The sequence below is a fragment of the Carassius gibelio genome, chromosome A20 (genome assembly GCF_023724105.1).
Source record: "Carassius gibelio isolate Cgi1373 ecotype wild population from Czech Republic chromosome A20, carGib1.2-hapl.c, whole genome shotgun sequence".
Classification (NCBI taxonomy): domain Eukaryota; kingdom Metazoa; phylum Chordata; class Actinopteri; order Cypriniformes; family Cyprinidae; genus Carassius; species Carassius gibelio.
Genome location: NC_068390.1, coordinates 4,879,371 through 4,897,140, shown reverse-complemented (window position 1 = coordinate 4,897,140; position 17,770 = coordinate 4,879,371). Strand labels below are relative to the sequence as shown.

Below are 17,770 nucleotides of genomic sequence, written 5' to 3'. Positions count from 1 at the left end.
CTTGAAATGGCTAAACCGAGGGCTTTTTGTAGCTGACTGATTGGTGTTCAGTTTTGCAAGTAAGTGTCTTCAGTTGTGTATTTGAGTGCTAGCAATTACCCGATGTGTTTTGTATTTTGGATACATGTGTTTTCCAAACGGCACTCTGAGATTTCATTTTGGAACGAAGTGTGTTATGTATGAAATAGAGTGTAGTATGCAGGACCAAGTGTGGTGCATAAAGGAGTAAGTGTGTTCAGAATTGCAACTAGAGTGCAAAGCAGCGCTTTTGTTTAAGGTATGGGTACAAGTGTTTGAGGTATGGTAACAAAAGCTTCAAGTTGTGTCACTTTAGTCTAAGCATGGGTCTATAGTGTTCAAGCAACGGGCAAAAACTGTAATAAACAGAACTGCTTGCGTCTTGCGGAAGAACATCGTAGCCGGAACTACTTCTCTCTGTTTATGTCTATGAAGAATCACAAAGGTACTGGATTACTCCGCCGCGGTATCCCCGAAGCAATCTAAAATAGTCCGAATATAAACACTTATTATAGGTGCACCCTAGTGATTCAGGACAAGCTAAAAACACGGTTTGGAAAATGGATTCATGGTGTACTTGCTTATTATGTTCATTTTTCTACATTTTGAACACAAACAAAGTTACGGACCGCAGTCTGATTGGTTGTTTCTTACCGGGAGCGATGGAGTTTCTGCTAATGGCAATAGGACACTGGGAGGAGCCAGAGGAGCTTGATATTTTCACAGATTGTCTATCTCATATTCTACTGTCAGGACATAATGACAGGTTTAATAAATATGTAAAAAATACATTTTTCCCTTCCGCAGCTTTAAGGTTATTTTAAATGCTTATACATTTTAGTGTATTATTCTAAGATGCAGTATAGAACATGTTGTGGTTAAGAATGAACTAAATTCAGTTACTGAGAGGGTCCATAAAAACCAAAACTTGTCATGTTCTTGCTCTGTACCCAGATTTACAACAGTGCACTTCAGTGTTATTACAATTATTAATAGCTCAATCAATTGCAGAAAACAGCTTGATTCAAACAGATTAATAAACTCGTGTTAATGTCCGTTTATCATCAGTCTGACCACTAGAGGACTCCTTTCTGACCAGACCCAGGTGCTCATGTACACACAGCTTCAGCTGTTACTCATTCTTTTAATAAACAGTCTCACTATTTTAGATTACTATATAATGTATTATATAATGTAGTCTACTGTAGTAATACCATGCTCTGCCCACATTCAGTTCGCATAATGCATATACTGACCCCTTAACATCCCAAAATACCAGATTTTGTGCCTCTGCATTTGTATTATGGCATATTTGTAAAGTGTAACATGTAGTTTATCTCTGGGTGTGAATGCTGCTCTCGAGCAGATGCGTGAACAGAGAAGGTTTACGTTCCACAGCAGCTGCTTCTAATGATTTAGTCAAAAGAGTGAAATAAACACTTGTGGCACATTCCTGACTCGATCCAAGACAATGATAAAACGATTAGATGTCACACGCACAGTCAGCCCGCTCTGTTTTTATTTCATAGCTGTTGAGTGAGGAATCGTGTCCATCCAGATTTACTGCATTCTGTTTTTGTTCTGCTGTCAAAGAACCTGGAGAAAATAAGACCGCTGTTTTTATTACTCTGCTGTAAGTTCATGTGAATATCAGTCAGGAAATACAGACTAACCGTGTCCACAAAGACTGGTCAAATATATCTTTAGACGTCAGACATGTGGTTTTATTAACAAAGTTCGGGAGAAGCACGATCAGATAATCATCCAATTTGGTACAGGTGCATCTCGTTTAGCTAATCATCTTATAGCACGCACGCGTATATATATCCAGTCTTCCTACCTCCTGTCCCACGACAGTTTTTCGGCAACCCTCCTCCACCCCAACTCCTCACTTCTAATCTATTTATCCCAAATTGGGATAGGGGGAGTTATTTGGGTTCGGGCTATGCTCCGGGCCCGGACCCCTCCCCCAGGACAGCACGCCAAAATATGCCTACTATTTGCCTTCAGATTAGATGTAAGGGTGAACTCGTGAAACAGCATCATGGGTCAAGGGCTGAGGTTCAGACGTACTGAGGTTCACAAGAATCTGTCGAACAGAACAGAGCAACGTTACCAGCTTCAGTCGCATCATGTTTGTGATGAATGCATGTCTTTATCAAATGATTTGGTTTCTCTGGGAAAGTGTTTCAGGTTATGAATAAGGTTTGTAGATTACAACTCTGTTCAGCATCACTTGTGCTAACATGAAAGCATATGATATGAATATCTCATTTAGGTCATGAATAAACTCGAGAAGAAGGAGAAAGACGACCTGAGATGCATTTTTGAGGGATTCTTCTTCTTCTGAAATGGTAGAAAGGTTTGACCCTACAATCATCTGCAGAAGTCAGAAAGCAAGCCTTGCTCTGTGTTCAGAGATGAGGTCTGATATAAGAGAGGAGACCACCACAGTGGTACACTTTTTTCATTCTGAGTCTCTTTCTTTGATATATCTTCAGAAATTGTTGAAGAGACAAGTTAGGAGGACAGTTGTGGATCTGAGCTGGCTCAGGTTTCAGGGTTAAAATGAACCATTTCTTCATCACCACTGGTTTGTGTGTGCTAGCAGATTAAATGGCACATAATGTCAGTGTCGGTATGTAATGTAGGACATCATATTGTATTAAAATAACATTCTGTTTGTATTCATGCCAGATTCACACAAAGATACCTCCTTTTCCTTTTATTTTCACTGCTTCTTTTACTTGAATTACGTCTTCCTTTGGTTAGTTTGTCATTTTTCCGATCGTATTGTCACCATTTGTTTCTTTGGTCATGTCTTTTCTTAGCGCTGCTGCGGACCTCTCGAAACATGCATCTATCTTTAACACACGTGAACTATATGAATGTGGATTTATCATAACTCCTTCAGATCCACTAAAGCACCGGTTCCTGAAGTCTCAGTCTGACATCTCTGCATTTTGCCAACATTTCTTATCATTGTGAATGAAAACGAAAACAACCGTTTTACTGCAACCTGCAGAATGAGTCCACATTCCATCACGGATGACAGAAATGTGACTGAGCAGGTGAATTTCTCCACTTCTCTTTTTTCTGCCCATGGGAACTCCTACAGAAGTATATCAGAGGTAACATCCGTCTCACGTCACCCAGTTTCAGTATAAATACCGCGTGTGCTCGTTGTCTCCACACGTCCACCATGATGAGGAGTGTTGCTCAGCTCTGTGTGCTGGGGGTGATGATGCTGTGCTCGGGGCTGGGGGTCCGCTGCCAAACCCCTCTGAGCGGAGCGTACCTGGACGGAGACGTTAACTGTGCCATTCTGAGCTCCATTCACACTAGAGTAATCGACCTTCATAAACGAACTAAACCACAGCCCTTCGTTTGTACTGGGTGAGTAAGCACAAGACTCTCTTCTGTCTATAAAAGCAGGAACATTGGATTCTTCTGAACTGAAACAGAAATCAGGGGCATTTGAGTGGTCAAAATATAGTTGAAAACTCACTAATTATCAATGTATTTTTAAAAAGTTTATATGTTTTTTTTTTTTTTTTATTGTTGCAAATTAATATTTATTATGATGTTTGCAGGTCAAACTGATCCTTAATACATTTCAGCAAAAACCACACTGACAATTAGTAACTGTAGTAAATAGCAAACAGATTAAAACAGTATCATAACAAAATTATTTATTTTTTGGAAACAGAGCGGTTAGAAAAATGAATGTGAACACATGAGCAATAGGAACTATTTCATTATTAAGGTGCTTTACCAGCGTCCAGCCTTTATTAGCTTCCATCACCTAGAGCAGATTCACTCATCGCTGGACGGTGTAGGACAGGTTTGGGAACCAATGTTCGAGAGAACCCTGTAGACCTTGATTAGCTCGTTTAGTTGAGCTTAATTAGGGTCGGAGCAAAACTCCGCAGGACGGTGTAGAGTACACAAATGATATTACATAACACCTACAGTAATAATAACAGGTGTTCACATTATTTTGTCTAACATCTGTAGAGCTTTACTGTAAAAGTGGTTCTGGTGGGAACTAAGACATCTCTTTCTCTTTTTACCAGATTTGATCTGACCACATTTCTACAATCACTGAGTGCCATCCACACGATTGAAGAAATCAACAACTCTACATTGCTTCCGGGGATCAAGCTGGGATATGAAGTCTGTGATCCTTGTGCGTCTCCCACCAAAGCCCTGCACTGTGTGGAGCATCTGCTGGCCATTAACGGATCTCTGCCGGCTCTTGTGGACTACACAGACTTCCGTCCGCCAGTGAAAGCTCTTCTGGGAGAGAGATACTCAGAGTTATCCATCGCCATCGCCAAGCTCCTCAGCCTCTACCTGCATCCTCAGGTAATGTGTCCACTGTTAAAGCTAATCTTCACATGAATAATCCCCCAAATAATGTCTTTTTACATACCCTCATGTCACTCCAAACCTGTGCAACGTTATTTGTTTTTGAAGAATCTTCATGCAGCTCTTTTCACATTGGCCTCGCTTGTCAAAACAGTGGTCCTGACTTGCACACTATATTCCGTGCGGTCTGAAGTCATGTGATGTTTTGGGTGTGGAAAAGAACACAACATGACCCAGGCCCACATCTAGATTCAAAAATGAAACGATTGTGACTGATGAACTTTAGTTGTAAAAACATTTTCTGTCTTTTAGTCAGTGCTAGTGTATGACTTTGAAAACACAGACTGTAGCACACAAGTGGTATTTGGGGCTTGACAGTCTCATAGTGTGACAAGAGCTGTATAAATCTCTTTCTGATGACAGAACTGGCCATTTTGGGCGACCCATCGCTTTAAGACCAGTGAAACTCTCTGTAACTCTAGTCAGTTAACTAGTCAGAGTCTGCAGGAAACTGAGGCATGAGGTTTATCTGTCTACAGATCAGCTGCTCGTCCTCTTCTCCCGTCCTCAGTGACAAACTGCGCTATCCGTCCTTCATGCGTGTGATTCCCAGCGACGTCCACCAAGCTCAGGCTGTGGTCAATCTCATGTCTCATTTCTCCTGGAACTGGGTTGGTGTGGTGTATGGAGATGATGACTACGGTCAAGCGGCGTACCAAAGCTTCATGCAAGAGTCCCAGGGAAAAATATGTGCTGACTTTGAGAAGGTGGTTCCACACTACTTGGACCACGTTGATATCGATAAGCACATCAAAGACGTTGCTCAGAGTATACGGAAATCTGAAGCCAAGGTGGTGCTGCTGATTCTGAAGCCACAGCTGGTGGAGAAACTCTTCACGGAGATGATCCAAACCAACACAAGCAGAATCTGGATCGCGAGCGACGCCTGGTCCATGAACCGCTACTTAACAAAGATGAAAGACATCAACAAAGTGGGCAAAATCTTTGGCTTTTCCTTTTCCATGGGAATTATACCAGGGTTCGAAGACTACTTGAAAAACCTCAGGCCAACGCCAGGAGCAAGGAATGACTTCATAGAGGAGTACAAGCAGCTGAGACTGAACTGCTCCCTGTCGGCCTCCTCCTGTGCCGTAGATGACCTGCTGCAGGCGGTGGACCTGAGAGAAGCCTACAGAGAGAGAGTGGCCATGTATGCTTTCGCTCACGGACTCAGGGCTCTGCTGATGTGCAACGAGTCCGTCTGCTCGGGGGACACCAACTTCCCTCCCTGGCAGGTGAGATTTCATTCTTCATGTTTGTTCACAATACATTAACTGATAATTTATACTCTTTATGTGTTAAATGTATTTGTATTATCTGTCTATATCAGGGTTTCCCAAATAGGGGCGTGTGATTTGTTGAGGATAATTAGTCACTTCAAATGTAACATTCAAAAAGAACAGTAAAAGAGGCTGCTTGATATGATCTGCTATATTCATCATCTCAGAGGTTCACTGTAAATGCAGTATATTCCTTCTCTGTATGTACCAAGAGTTTAATGTGTTAACACTATTTTGCAGCTAGTGGAAAGCATGCGCAATGTGAATTTCACCCTCGATGGCAACAGATATTCCTTTGATAAAAACGGCGACTTTGCGGATGGTTACGACCTCATCATGTGGAGGGAAAATAATGATGAACGCTTTATTGAAATCGTGGGAAAATTCCTCTTGGAAAGTGGAGACATCGAGATCCTCAGCCAATTCCAGTGGATAAATCACACAGTGAGTTGTGCGGCCTTTAATTCTAGCCACAAGAAATCAGCTGATAATCATTGTCCAGAGTCACAATAGCTGCATTTCCTCTGTCGGGTCAGTGTGAGCCAGGGTTTAAAGCGGGCCGGCGGGGCTCATAGTCTCGGGTCAGTAGCACCGAGGCCAGAATAGCGCAGGGTTTCCACAGTCAGGGCCTGAAGCTCCGCTGCGCGTCACTAAAACACGCCCTTTACACGCCTCTCAGAACAACGTCACGCAACCCCATCATTTCACCAACAAAGAGAAGTTATCAGAAAACTAAGAAATAAATCACTGGAACGTGCGCGATCACTAAACGAACACGATAACAGTGGCCCTTTGTTTGCATACGTTTTAAAATGTTTCAATTAAAAAACATTGATGTTTAACTATAAGTGATACATTGAGCATAATTAATTTATCAGGCTTGAAAATTTGTCACAGAAATACATTTCTATTTTATTTACGCTGAAGGTTATGAAAATAGCCTCGAGTAGAATCGAGTCTGTTTCTGTTTATTTATAATCACAGTAGCCTATACGTCACATTTAGAATGAATGATAATATCTCTATTTTATAAAAGCTCCTGAACAAACCATTATTATATTTTTATGACGATAAAGTCTCGAGATGAGACTTATGACATATAAAATGTTACTAAATAAATATACAATTGTTGACGTCTGATTTCTTCAAGCGGTCATATTTACCATGTTTACTATGGTAATGTTAATGCTTATAATATTTCTGCCTTTATGGTGGTTAGAATCGTATCTCGTTATTTCAAACACTCGCTGCTGACTGAAAGTGACTTTTGAGCTCAACTTATTTTAGAAAGTTTTTAATGCTGGTGTTACAGCTTTTAGCTTTCTTAAAGGATATGCGGCACAGACGCTCTCCAGACGCAGAGAAACCCCGCCTTTGTTCATAACTCCTCCTCTAGCCCCAGCTGGCCCGCTTTGGCCCAATGTTTTCGTCGGGCCAAAAAACCCTGGCCCTTGGTTAGTGACAGTGGAAACACGACTGGCCCTGGCACGCACTAGCACGCCCAGTTTAAGCCCGATAGTGGAAACACGGCTAATGTCTTCTGTAACCATTGAAAGCACACCTCTCTTTCGTCCTCCAGCTGCCCTGGTCCAAGTGCTCAGAGTCTTGTCCTCCTGGTTCTGTGAAGAACCAGTCCAAGATCCCCTGCTGCTACAACTGTGTTCCTTGTGGTGAAGGAAATTACACGGATGACTGGGGTAACTACAGCTCACATTCTGTTGTTATTTTTATTGATTGTTTCACTTCTACAAATAAAGGAAGCACCCACATTGACACTTGAAACAGCACACAAGACCCATTTTCATCTGGTTTTGATCTGGTTGATCAATACGTCTTAAGACATGGACTGTCCTCTCACTAAATCTGGTACTTTCTTAAGCCACATGCAGATTCTCCCGATGAACTGCTTCTTGCACTTCCACAGAGCGAGTGTCTATGTGGGTCTACCTGTTTAATCAAGATAATGCACTGGCTCTTAATCCTGGTCCTGAGGACCCCCCCACTCTGCATGTTTTGCATGCCTCCCCTTATTTAACACACCTGATTCAGAACATCAGCTCATGAGGAGAGCACTCAGATAAGGGAGATGTACTGTTATTTCCGGGGGAGGTAAGAAACACTGGAATAATCTCTCTGTAACCGATATCCACTGCAGGAGAGTCAGCTGAACCTAAGTGCAGTTTATTTAAATACAAAACATGAACAAATACAAGACAGACAGACTTGGCATGCCCTTGAAACAAACTTACCTTACAGCTGGTTCCATTGAATAAAGCTAGATGCAAAATTATTCTTCTTTAAATTTTATTGGTGGTTGACAAGCAACAAAATGGTGTATTTCTGCCACCAACTGGCATGGAGTGTGGGTCAAAATGACTTACTGACTTAAATATTTTTTCCCACAAATTGACAAAAAAAAAAGGACTACGTATACAAAGAGATTAATGAGTAACAAGGAACACCTGTGAACATTCAAGACAATAAACCAATCACAAAACAGAACTGTGAACCACATTTCTCAAACAACCAATCAGAACCAGACACATGAACATGGGAGGCAAGGGAACCGCATGACATGAACAAGGAACATAACTGTGACAATACAAAATAAAACTAAATGACTGTCAAAAGAAAAACGAACCCCAACATGAAGCCAATGACTTTATATTGTTCCACTACTTTCCAAATAAATGTATAGATAAACATTAAGATACAAGATACATAAAACCAGTAGAGCACATCAGCTGACTGACACACTGATCCATTTAGAGCCACTAGACACAGATATGAGAAAACTGAACATCGCCAGTGACCAATCACAATCAAGTATTCCAGAGAGATCCAGAGAGATATGATATGCCTCTGATATCAGTACCAATAATAAAGAACCTCATGAAGACAGATAGCATTACATATTCTGCATTTATAGTGCAAATCTGATTACTGTACACGTTTTCTTTTTCAGATCAACCTGAATGTCTGAAATGTCCCCGTGGATTGTGGTCTAATTCGGGAGACCGTGAATGCAGGATATTCGAGGAGAAGTATCTGGATTGGAAGGACAGTTATCCCATAGCTCTGTTAGCGGCTACAGCGATAGGCTTAGTTCTAGTGTTGACATCACTCATCATTTTCTTTGTGCACAGAAACACAGTAGTGGTCAAAAAGGCTGACAATACGATGTCTTGTTTCATGTTACTGGGCTTGGCAGTCAGCTTCATCAGTGTAATCATGTTCATCGGCAGGCCAAACCCACATCTGTGTCGGGCACAGCAGGCCGTGTACGGTCTCGGTTTCACTCTGTGTGTTTCATGCATCCTGGTTAAAGCCTACCGCACGTTTCTGGCTTTCATGGCTTTTGATCCACACAGGCAGCATAACTTAAGAAAACTCTACAAGCCTCTTATCAATTTGGTCGTGCTAACTGGTGGCCAAGGTGTCATCCTATTGTTTTGGCTGACTTTCAAGACTCCTTTCCCAGATTTAAAGTGGCCGGGAACTGGGATGGTAAAATACGTTGTCTGTGACGAGGGCTCCATTGTAGGTTTTGGGGTGATGCATGGTTACATAGCTCTATTGGCCTTCATTTGTTTCTTTCTTGCTTTCAAGGGTAGAAAAGTCCCCCATGATTTCAACGAGACTGGTGTCATCATCTTTAGTATGTTGATTCATCTGTTTGTCTGGCTTTGCTTTATTCCCATTTATATTGAAAGAAACCAGACAGAGCAGCGGCACATTGTTCAAGCTTCAGCCATCCTGGCCTCTAACTATGGCATAATGTTTTGTCATTTTGTCCCAAAGTGCTACATAGTCCTGTGGGAGCTGTCTGAGAACTCAAGGGCGTTGATCATAGGCAGGTTGGCTAGATGTGTTAATGATGACATGGCCAATGCAAACATCACTGTATTAAACGCGGCGGGTCGAATCACTCCAGACTCAGGCATCTTCTGCCATGGTGTAGGAACATCGGTGGTAGAGATCAGCACGGTTTCTAGAGATGTTTCCAGTACTACGAGGCCTGTGGACTTTACAGACCTAGCGGTGCCCCGCCATGCCAAATTAAGACAAAGACACACCACTCAGTAGAAATAAAAGGGTTGTCTGGCCAGAACAGTGAATTCATAAACTGGATTTTTCATCTCACATACACTGTAAATGTACCAATACTGTACTCATTGTTTAAAGGTGGTAACAGGGTGCTTTGATGATTTTTGCTGTACATTTTTATACATATATTTAGACTTAAAACAGGGACTCTGCATTTATGAATTAGTGTACTAAATGTAATGATGTATTAACTGGTTCAGATGTTATTGAAAACATGGTAAAGCAACCCTTATAATTAAAATACAATTATTTCATACTAAATATATTTCAAATCTATTAACATATTTACTGACATATTATAATTAAACTTTATGTGGAGTACTAGAATGCACATTTCATAATATTAATCCTAAATTGTGTTTTAAAGTCTCTATTGTTAAAGATTGTTTGATATTTGAATAATATTGGTCTTTAAATGCAAGATATTTATAGTGTACCTAAAGTATATTTGCAATAGTTCCACTTTAGTACAATCAAATACTCTTTCTGTACTGTTTCTTTACATGTAATAAACAATAAAACTGACTGAGCGTTGAACTGTAATGTTGTTATCAGCGTCTGCTGGATCATTCTGGCCTGTTTGAATCCTGGGCTTTACCAGCGGATTGCAGTCATTACTGGCAGAGGTCCAGAGGGGATTTCAGTCAGAAGTCAACATCTAGAAATACTCCAGCTCAGAGCCACTCTGGACTTAATTTAACCTGTACTACTGTTGTTGTTGAAAACACAGAAACAACATTAAAAGTCACTTAAACTATGGTTTGGATGAAAATTGTAACCACTTTAGAAAACACTAAAGTCACTTCACATTTTTACAATATCTTTTAATTATAACACTCACATTCTGATAATTCATTCAGAATTCACCAGGAGTAAGACGAGGTAACCAGCAGGGTATCTTATTAGCAAGATGAGCTTATGGTCTTACGCATGCGCTTTATTTCTCTAGTGTGACCATCTGTGCGTGTGAGAAAGACTGGAAGCTTCTGTTTCTCAATCTTGGGCTCTTTGTGGCATTCAAAACACCAACTGGACAGTGGTAGATCTTCATCCAAAACGGTCAAAGAATCAGAGAAGGACAGGAACTGTGGACTGCAACAGTTAAGGGTTCTGAGGAAACAGCTGGTCATGTGCGTAAACAAGAACCAAGCTGGGGATCTCTGATACAACACTTTTTAACCTGCACTCGATAAAACTGATAAAAAGGAATAGGTTTTTCTCATCACCATGGGCTGCTCTCCCTCTAAAGGTCAACTCTTCAGTAAAAAAGCTTTATTGTCTGAATCACCAGAAAACAAGAAGAATGCAGACCTGCTTTCTGATGGGACACAGCTTCTTATCAAAGCAGAGATTAGCACAGCTTCAGAAGGACTAGCGGCAACAGAGATACAAGAAAATGAAAAATATGTGCAAGGTAAGAGATCCTCAGTAGTTGATGTAGTTTGTGATGCCACTGTGACAGTCAAAGAAGATGCTACTGAGACGACGCTAGATATGCTTCACTCTCAGGATGGACTAAGTGCACAAGAGGGTCTCTCAGAAAACCAGAAAGGAGGAACTGAGGAGACAAATATTAAACAAGCAAAGCGGAGGACGCAAAGAAAATATAGACTGAGAAAAAATTCCTACTTGCAATCAAAAGCAGAGTTCATACTGAAAGCCCACCAGGCAGCCTATGCGTACCTGAACCCCAGCATATCAAAATATGAATCTCTTCTAGGGCTCTTGAGCCAGGCTGCTCAGACCCATCTCTCTGTACAGACCACAGCAGCATCACTAGTCTTGCACTATGAAGAGATCAACCAGGCTTTGGAGGAAACGGCCTCTGAGGGTGAGCAGCTGCTGAGGGAACACGGACACAACATGACATGGCCCGCTTCACTTAAAGACTATCCACCTACAACAACCAAACCCAGCAACGATCTAAACCTCTCCCAGCTTCCTTCTGAACTGCTGCAGCATATGCTTCTTCACTCCACAGCTAAAATGATCTCTGTGGGAGACTCTGTGAAGTGCCTGAGTGACTCAGCCTTACAGGAACTATCTGAGTACTATGGGTCTCTGTCTCAGACATTAGGAGAGAAGCTGCTGGCTAAGCATGCGGCCGAGGAGCGCTTGAAGCATGTCTTGTCCCGTGTGGAAGCTGCTGCCCTCAGGAAAACAAGTCCAGAAGATTCTGCTCTTCACAGTGAGGACAGCGGCATAGGAGCAGACAACGAGTGTCAGAATGGATCGGAGCGTCTCCGTCGAAACAGAGGGATCTCTGGGTCAGGAGCAAACCCTGGGATAACATCTCTCTTGACCAGCTCTTCAGATCAGCCGTTCCTTAATGCCAACGAGGAGGTTTCAGATAATGATGATGATGATGATGATGATGATGACAATGATGATTATGAGGAGGAGGAAGCAGATCTTGAAAATGAAGTCAGTGGTAAAGATGAGCAGGGTGGGCTGACCGACCAGACGAGGGGAACAATGTGTGGGTCTTCTGAACCAGAGTCCACCCATCCTTCAGTTCAGGGTAGTCTGCAAAATCAAGACCAAGTCAAGACTGATAACTTAAAAAGAAAACCCAGACGGCCCAAAACTGCAGACAATACCTTTCAGGGGAAACTAAAGTACCGGCATTTGAGGGGACCAAAGCGCTCACAATCTGCCGAGTGTTTGTGTAGCAAAGCAGAAGGATCGGATCCTAACCTGCAACTAGCAAACCCGAGGAACAAGCAAACACCTCGCTGGAGGAGAACAAATAACCTGTCAGAAGAAAGTGTACATGGGGGTCATGTTTGGACAAAGATTAGAAGAAGTGCATCAGGAGGACAGTGCGCAGCCAGGTACTATGGGCTCCAGTATGGCAGCAAAGGGCCTTTCAGGGAAATACCTTCTAGCTCTCCTCCAATGTTTGCCCCAGAACCACCTGGGAGAAATGCTGTCAAGAGGCTTATTAATACTTTTAACCAAGGGGTGGAGGACAATTCAAGACAAAGTCCTTTAGACCAAAAACCAATAAGAGTAAAGGGCAACAAGAAATGCTCTCTCCCAGTGCTACAGAACAGCAGAGGAGCTCTCACCACCAGCAGGAATATCAAGAGCAGCATCCATCCGCTCGAGCCCAGACCTGAGCAACTGGACATAGACAGCCTCCCTCCTCCACCCCCAGAGATGCTCATGGACAGCTCATATGAAAGCAGTTTAGGGTTGCCCACTGAGGAGGGAGCTCACGATGTGCAGTGCAGAGGACAAAGAGTCCGCACTTCAACACAAAGAGAGACTGTGCTCTCCAGCCGCACAAGCAGACAGCGAGGCTCCATGAGCTTCTCAACGGCTCAGCCTGAGAGGCAAGATTCTCTGCCGGGCACTGAACAGGAATACAAAAAAGTGACTGAACTGGATCCTGAAAGAGAAGAAGCACACACCCTTGACCAGAAATTTAGAAAAGTTGTTCATTTGCCCGCTGATACTTCAGCCAAAACAGTCCCGGCTAATACAGGTTTGAACGGTTCCATGCCTTATCAAGAATGTGAAAACCACAATGAGGGCGAGACTACAAGTCTGCAAGCAAAAACATTTCCTCCAACAACTCCACCTGTCTCGAGGGCACGGCTTCCACCCTCCTGCCCCACTGTGTGCCACGCAGTGCCCAGTCCTCCATCCACTGCCTGCCCCCCGAGTGTGAAGTGGACTCCATCCACAACATCTGCCACCTCCAGGATACACAGATGTGCGATGGCTGAAGAAAACAGCCTCCACGCTTCTGGGACACAGGCGTTTTGTGAAGCTCGGGCAGTGTTCTGTCAGGAGAGCAAACCACTCCCTCACACACTGACTCATTCATGCACGTCTACATTACCTCGGCCATGGGGAGAACCGGCCAGAGGAAGAATGATAACTACTCGTCCTCAACCTTCCTTTGTGGGAAGCAGTCCATCAGGTCAAAGGTCATCCCACAGTGAGCAGCCACAGTCACTGCCTAATGCCAAACAACAACAGGGTCAGGGCGATGAAGTCACACCTTTGACCAGTGAGGGGTGAGTATCTCAGGGTCATCGCATGTGAGAACACATAGCAAATATATAGCATGATATCATTCAAGGAGTTAGAGCAGTAGGTGACCGAAACAACAGACACGACAGATGCACCTGATGCTAAATCAAATTTAATCTTTTTAACCTGATCAGCCTTTGTGGTTTCATTTAGTATAAATACCAGCTACTGGTTTATAGCTTGTTTACATAGTTGTTTATATTTATAGCTTGTACTTTATCTCAGTAAACAAACAGTCTTTCCCTCAGCTTTGGGGTTTCTTGTTGAACTGGTTTGGATATTAGTCATAGTGAAAACTCCTACTATCTTGCCATACAACTGATTTCATCATCCCATCACCACTTGCAGTGTGTTTGCCGAAACTATCTACCTTTTACAATCAATTTGGGTCATTAGAAGTGAAAGTGCATCTGTGTAAGTACCTTAAAAAACAATTTCTGTTCATAGAACAAACTGTGGTGGAAACTAAATAAATATTTATTATTCTATGGTAATTTCTTGCTAGAAGGATTGCGTACTCCAACTATTAATGTCTGTAAATATAAGGGAGAACTCTTTTAGACTCTCATGGTTTAAAACTTTTTCTTTACTGAAAATGTCACATTATGTTTTCATTCACCTTTATTAGTACAGCGCTTTTTACCTTTACACATTCACATTAGGTTTCCTGGACAGTGACCCGTCATGAAAGCATGATGACTCTATGTAGAATTGAACGCTTCTCAATTTTTCAAAGTTCTCTTAGCAATAAAAAGTAAACAATGTATAATTGCATGTAAACCATTGAACTTTAATAATTCAGCTTCATATGAATGTGACGGTAGTCTTGGGGAAAATCCTGCAGAAACAGGTTCTCTGAGATCACACTCACGTATTTATTTGACAGCCCATAACCCCTGTATGAGTCTGGAGACCTCCCCCAGTGATGTTAATCTCATCAGATGTGTTAATCTGAGTGAGGCTCAGGGCAATCCCTGCAGATTAGCATCTACTGACTCACCTGTCCTGATGGCCTACATTCAGACCAGAGAACTAGCTATCAACCCTAATCAAGTGTCTTAAATAACCTTCAGTGCTGTTTGGGCTTTTTGTACACAGATCAGCGTCAGTTTTATATCACAGTCTGGTTTTGATTCCTTTCTTGAGTTCCTCTCATGTTTGTTGTGTGTTTTCACAGAGCCACCACAGCGTCCCTGAGAGCAGACCCCGAGCCGTCCACTGATGATCTGATCTGAACACACATCCAGATTAGCTGGATTAAGGCCTTTTCTCTCAACATGGATATACATGGACACATTTCCAATAAATATAAACACCATGATGCTTAAAAGAGCTTAGAAGTGAAAAACCCCACCTGACTGTGTGTATTTGTTACTGTGAGTCAATCTGTCTACTTCATCTGTTATTTAAACTCATGTTTACTCTTCTATTTGTAGCATGATCTTCTTTTGGTCTGAATACGTAACAAAGGAATATTAGTTCAGTCAGATTCTCAGTTTCTATCCTGTAATCAGTTCATCCTGTCATACTCTTATCCTCCTTTAACAGGAGCATGTTACCGTTACTACTTGTTAGAAATATCTAACCACGAATACTTAATATATTATTTACACACATACATGTTATTTTCACACACACGTCGTATATAAACACTTAAGCAAGTTTTGTGAATTTAGGGTCAGTACAGTGATTCTGGATTCATTTCATTAGGGCGGATGAACCCTTCAGATTTCTGCATCAATTGATTTAATAAATGTGATGTGATACTAAAGATAATTCAGTGTCAAACACACACTTTTGCACAGTTTGATCTGCCCTGTCATGAAATAAAAGCACAAGTACCAGCTGCTGGTCAGAGATTTCAGAGATGAGTTATTAAAGGAGGAGCTGAACATCAAATCCTGTCATTATTTATCTCGCTGGCTCTTGTTTTTCTGTACAACACAAAAGGAGACTTCACATAAATCTCTTCCTCATAGTGACCTCATGTAGTGTAAGAACCACCCTCCCTGGTCTTCAGACGGGTTTAATACTGCTCCTCTGGAAACACCTGAAGCTGGACAGCGCCACCTAGAGGACACAGACTACACCTCTGTCAGCAGCTCCGCTCATCTCAGTAGCACCAGATTACAGACCTGATATACACAGCACATCTTCTGATCAGCAGTGTGTTCAGACACCTCGAGTACTTTACCTTCAGTGAGCATCAGGTCACGTACACCTCCTGGCTTGAGGGGCAGTAAATCATGGGGAAATGTTCTTTTCTTGGGGAAGTAACCCTCCAGAAATCTCCAGATGATCTTTACGTGGTCTACCAAGAACTCTAACTTTTCGTGCATTGATTACTGGTTAGTGTCCAAGGATTTAAACCAAGAGGACATTTCTATCTCTACTCATCCCGCTCCGCTGACCGATCATAAAGCTATTTTAATCTGAATTAATAAATGTGCATTTACGAGAGAAATAGCCGGAACATCCTATTGGAAACTCAATCGCTCGTATTTAAAAAAAATGAATATGTTAAAACAGAAATGAATCGTTTACTTGAACATTTCTTAAAGAAAGCAAGTGTAGAACAGTCTTTTTGTAAAAACTGTGAGGTATTTAAATATGAATGTGCCAAACTCCTGAGATCTTATGGTAGTATGTGTGTAAGGGCTAGGAGATTAGAGGAAAATAATATTATAGTGAATATTTCCTCCATTATAGAGAAGGGCAAAGATAACAGACAGAAGAAGATCAGCTAAAATGAACAGAATCACATAACAAATGAGAGGAGATTGACAGAAGGAAAGCTGAGGTGCATTCGCTCGCTCCAGGAAGAAGAGCTTGAGGAGGACGAGCAAAATCACTCTTATTTCTTCAGAATCACAATACTGTACATCAACCTAATACTGATGCTACGATTACCCCCGACTCTAAGCTAATCTCTACATTTTGTGTTTTACATGTTTTACAGTGCGTTATACACCTCTAAGTATTCAGAACAATTAACATCATCCTTTTTTCCTCTTTAAAAGATTCTAAGATTATTGTAACAGAAGACAAGATTTTCTGTGACAAACCCTAACTATTAAAGAAATACTGGACTCTATTAATCATTTAAAAAATAATAATCACCTGGAACAGATGGGCTTATATCAGAGATTGATCAATCTTTGGCTCAGACGATAGCTCCTTTCTTACTCCGTGTATTCAGTGAGAGGATTTCTAATGTTCAGCAGCCATCGAGCGTGAATCAGGGTCTTATCACACTTACTCCAAACTCAAAGAAAGATTAGTTGTTTATTGATAATTGGCGACCAATATGTCTACTTAATAATGATTATACAATACTAGCTAAGATATTTGCTGAGAGGGTTAAAACTGTTCTAGACTCAGTTCTTGATCAAACACGATCAGGATTCAGACACATTGCTGATAATATTAGACTTGTTTTTGATATTCTTGACTATTCCCATCTGATTTCTGATCAAAGATTTATTTATTTCTGGATTTCTACAAAGCATTTTTTATTTGTAATGCAGTTAGAACTTTATATTGTAATACTAAACAGCTCCATTAAACTGAAGCATGGGACTTCATCTAGATTTGATGTTAAAAGGGGAATACGTCAAGGTTGACCCATTTCTCCTCGTTTATTAGCAGACCATGTTAAGCAAAGTGATCTTACAGGTCTCTCTCAGTTGGCGGATGACACAACTCTCTTCTTAAAAAAATAGTGATCAAATTGCAGTAGCTTTAGGAGTAATAGATGTTTTCTAAAGCATCTGGCTTACACCTGAGTATTTCTCAATGTGAACTATTGTCTATTATGGATTGTACCATTCCCTCAATTTGTACTGTTCCAGTTAAAGGAAAAGTAGTTTATTGAGGAATTGTTATAACCA

General features: G+C 41.5%; 2 protein-coding genes across 2 annotated transcripts; both read left to right on the top strand.

Annotated features, from left to right (window-relative positions):
* Window positions 1–3,223: 3,223 nt before the first annotated feature.
* Window positions 3,224–9,847, top strand: LOC127938987 (G-protein coupled receptor family C group 6 member A). Its single transcript, XM_052535947.1, has 6 exons — window positions 3,224–3,414; window positions 4,095–4,386; window positions 4,929–5,684; window positions 5,970–6,173; window positions 7,309–7,426; window positions 8,695–9,847. The coding sequence occupies exons 1-6, from the start codon at window positions 3,224–3,226 to the stop codon at window positions 9,813–9,815; spliced, it is 2,682 nt and encodes an 893-aa protein (XP_052391907.1). The 3' UTR covers window positions 9,816–9,847.
* Window positions 9,848–10,786: 939 nt separating this feature from the next.
* pcare2 (photoreceptor cilium actin regulator 2) lies at window positions 10,787–15,779 on the top strand. Its single transcript, XM_052534700.1, has 2 exons — window positions 10,787–13,864; window positions 15,058–15,779. The coding sequence occupies exons 1-2, from the start codon at window positions 11,064–11,066 to the stop codon at window positions 15,113–15,115; spliced, it is 2,859 nt and encodes a 952-aa protein (XP_052390660.1). The 5' UTR covers window positions 10,787–11,063; the 3' UTR covers window positions 15,116–15,779.
* The last annotated feature ends 1,991 nt before the right edge of the window (window positions 15,780–17,770 follow it).